Source organism: Choristoneura fumiferana, chromosome 30, assembly GCF_025370935.1.
Source record: "Choristoneura fumiferana chromosome 30, NRCan_CFum_1, whole genome shotgun sequence".
Taxonomy (NCBI): Eukaryota; Metazoa; Arthropoda; class Insecta; order Lepidoptera; family Tortricidae; genus Choristoneura; species Choristoneura fumiferana.
Genome location: NC_133501.1, coordinates 3069864 through 3073421, shown reverse-complemented (window position 1 = coordinate 3073421; position 3558 = coordinate 3069864). Strand labels below are relative to the sequence as shown.

General features: G+C 36.3%; 1 protein-coding gene across 1 annotated transcript in view; it reads left to right on the top strand.

The window, feature by feature from the left end:
* The window catches only part of RpL4 (ribosomal protein L4), a 20795-nt gene extending 17506 nt beyond the window's left edge, over positions 1–3289 (top strand). Inside the window, exon 11 of the mRNA XM_074110729.1 lies at positions 3147–3289. Within this exon, the coding sequence (XP_073966830.1) occupies positions 3147–3266 (120 nt within the window). The 3' untranslated portion in view covers positions 3267–3289. The remainder of the gene's footprint in view (positions 1–3146) is intronic.
* Positions 3290–3558: the final 269 nt, after the last annotated feature.

The following is a 3558-nucleotide window of genomic DNA, read 5'->3' as shown; positions in this document are numbered from 1 at the left end:
CCTGGCAAAGGGTAATTTAAAAACAAGTCTTTTTTTAATAAATTAAATATTGTGCCATCCCCATAAAGGCATTTAGAAGTACTACTAAGAAATACAAGAAAAATATAACACAAATATTATATGTGTTAAACCGGGATTTTAGTTTACTTTTGCATCAAAAGATGTCACTATCTCGTCTCAAGGAAAAGCTGAATCGCGCTGTAAAGATTTTTCCGGCAGGCTATTAAAAGGGTGTCAATCATATTAAACTTTTCATTTCCTAAATAAAACCATGTTGTTTGATTAACTTGTGTGTATATGTGTAAACATATGCGTACCATTGATCATAAGTTATAACAAACCGTGGTGATTACTTGTATTTTTAGTACTTTACTTGTGACAGTGACCCTAGATTGTATTGTTGTTCTACCAGTTGAACTGATGTGTGTATATATACTAGCTTTTGCCCGCGGCTTCGCCCGCGTGGAATTCGGTTTCCCGCTGTCCCTCGGAACTGTTTATTTTTCCGGGATAAAAAGTAGCCTATATCACTCTGTGGCCCATAAACAATCTCTATGCCAAAATCACGTCGATCCGTCGCTCCATGCGACGTGAAAGACGGAGAAACATACAAACACATACACTTTCGCATTATAATATTAGTATGGATATATATGGCATTCAACGTTTTATTTTGTCTGACTCTAATACATACATGACCGGGAATCGAACCTAATCAAAATCTCTGTGAGCAATGTTACAAATTCTGCACATTTTTTCGTTATTTTGATGATGTAAATCATAAGTGAAAGACATATTTTACAAGATTTTATTCGACTTGCAATGTACGAGTATGTATGTATTATAATTATAAACCAAATGAGAATACAAATTTTAAAGTACCATTAGCTTAGCACAGCAGTATTTATACTGATTACAGATTAGATGACAATGCAAGACAAGTATAGTCAACAAAAAGTATTGTGAGGAAAAATAAAAGCTTACACAAATAAAAACCAAAAATGATATATATAAGAAAAAAAAATTGCTGACTGTACTTTTTATCGACTGTACTTGCATTGTCAACTAAAAATACATTTCTGTATTAAGAGATTGTCATGTTCAAATTACATTTCCGTGCTAAATCTTAAATCTATTCTATTCTCTTCCATTAACCATTAAGGTGTTTCGTGTACTTCTATGCCTCTTTTTTTATGGAAAAATGCATGTCCTTGGAAAAAACAGGTTATGCTCCTTCACTGGCTTTTTCTTGCAACCAAAATTAAAACACCAATGTGTGTTTACATCCACCTGAAAAAAGATCAAATATTATAAATCCTTACTTATATTTAATATTATAAACGTGAAAGAACTCTGTCTGTCTATCTGTTAACTTTTCATGCTTCAACCGCTGAACTGATTTAGCCGAAATTCATTATGTAGGTAGTTGGAGTCCCGAGGAAGAACATAGGCTACTTTTTTATCTCACAGTTTTATCCCGAAAAAAATACATAGTAGTTGCAGGAAGGCAATAAGCGAATTCTTCGTAGACAGAGTCGCGGGCAACAGCTAGTTATATATAATGTTTCACTAACCACAGAAATTTTACTCTATCATAATATTTACCAGCCAATGCAGAACAACATCACCTGTCGCAATCAATCACATTGTCAGTTGATATCTAAGTAATGGTCACAATATAGGTAATATGTTTTTGTTATTCTGTGCTCTCAAACAACTTTGGTCCGGCAACATATTTCAACTTTTGATGCCCTAAAATGTAATGTAAAAAAAATAGACAAGAAACTGTATTGATATACTTTTGTACTTACGTTCATCCATTTTACCGGTGCGGACAAGAGTGCTTTATCTCCTTTGATTTCGGCAACATTGTATACTTATCACTGGTGTCAAATATTCTAGACTCATAGCCATGGTGTGGCAAGTTCCTTGAATCTGCGCACAAATTCACTCATTTCGTATTGAAATTTGAAGCCGCTAAAATAGAAATTTTGGTCCAAAAGTCAAGCCAAGTGTCGTCGAGACTGCAAGATAGCGTTGTCGAAGCAGAGCCAAAATAGTCGTCGAAACTATCCAATCGTGTCCAATTATCATGCAAAGGTCGTGGAGAAATGCGGCAAATTTTAAAGTACTGAGTTTGTGCTGAGAGGTCTTTTAAAATTATCCAAAAAAACACTGATCGCACCAATCGCAAAGTAAATAAAACGGTTTTAGGTTAGATTCTACTGACAGTGACAGCAGTGACAGTTGACTTCGTTTTTTTTTTCTACGTGTCTTTACTAAGTACTAAGCCCTCAACGGTTCTGAATTTCAATCTCACAAACGTCATATCGACCACTTAAAAAAATATTTCTAATTAATAAGAGGAAATAATAATAAAAGAGCTGCAGTTCCTCGATTATTAAGACGTCGACTATCGAAGAAAAATATATTTAGCACCTCTTCAAAAAACTTTACTTAGCCAATTATAAATTTTATATAATAAGCAATACGGAAAACGGGATAAAACAATTAAATCACAGGATTCTACAGGAAAGTCCTGTAGATTTTACAGTGTCGAACCTTATAGGGTTAGGTTAGTTTTATATCAATCCTGAAGTACTTGCAGTTTAAAAAAAAAAACATTCATCCATATGAATCAGTTAGGAAATGAAAAATTTGGGAAAAATATTTAAAAAAAAAATTAGAAGAAGGACCATGATGAGAATTCCTTTCACTGTTTTTTTAATTAGCTTAGATAAAGGGTCCTTTCCTGATCCTGATGTCAACTCCCAGATTAGCGTAAGGTCAAGTCCAGTCCCTTGCATACTCTCTTCGGGTTTCAGTACTTGGGGAGGCGAAATAAAAAGAAATTGAGCGAGTCTAAACTGGTACGAATTTACTTTCCCTCGCGTGCTGGATCTTGTTGGAGGCTTGATCTTCGATTCTTCAATCCCAGGGTGTTTTATGCAGAATTCGTATCTGATTTCACGAAGATGTTGAAGGGAGCAGGAGCTCGACCCAACGCGCCGCAGACGAACGTATGTTTTCCTACTCTTGGTTAGACCATAAAAAAGTGAGGAAAGAGAGGGTAGAAACTTGGTGTAGTGATGGGATGACTCGGTACGTGCCAATACTTAAAATTTATTCAACTACTTTTGTTTCAGGCGGCAGTAGCCAAGAAGCCGAAGAAGCCCGCGGCCAAGAAAACCGCCCCCCCTCCCCCCAAGAAGAAGGCCGCCAAGGACGCCAAAGCGCCCAAAGCCAAGCCTGCCCCTAAAAAGTGAATAAATGAAGTTTTATAAACTTTTACTGGATTTTATTTCTCTTATTTAACCACTTTTTCACGGAAACGAGACAGGAAATTGTAGCAAAAAAAAGATTAAAGGAACAAGTTATAACATCACTCGAAAATGGTTGCACTCTGCTTTGTTGTGGATGACTATCGTAGCACCGGACCAAGGGGGAGTTCGAAAAGCGTACTGCACCTCCGCTTTTTTTCTGTTGTGGTAATCACTTATCGGCATCCGCTACCGTTTGACCAAGGGCGTGGAAATGGGCCTTTAGTCAGCTGTGCTT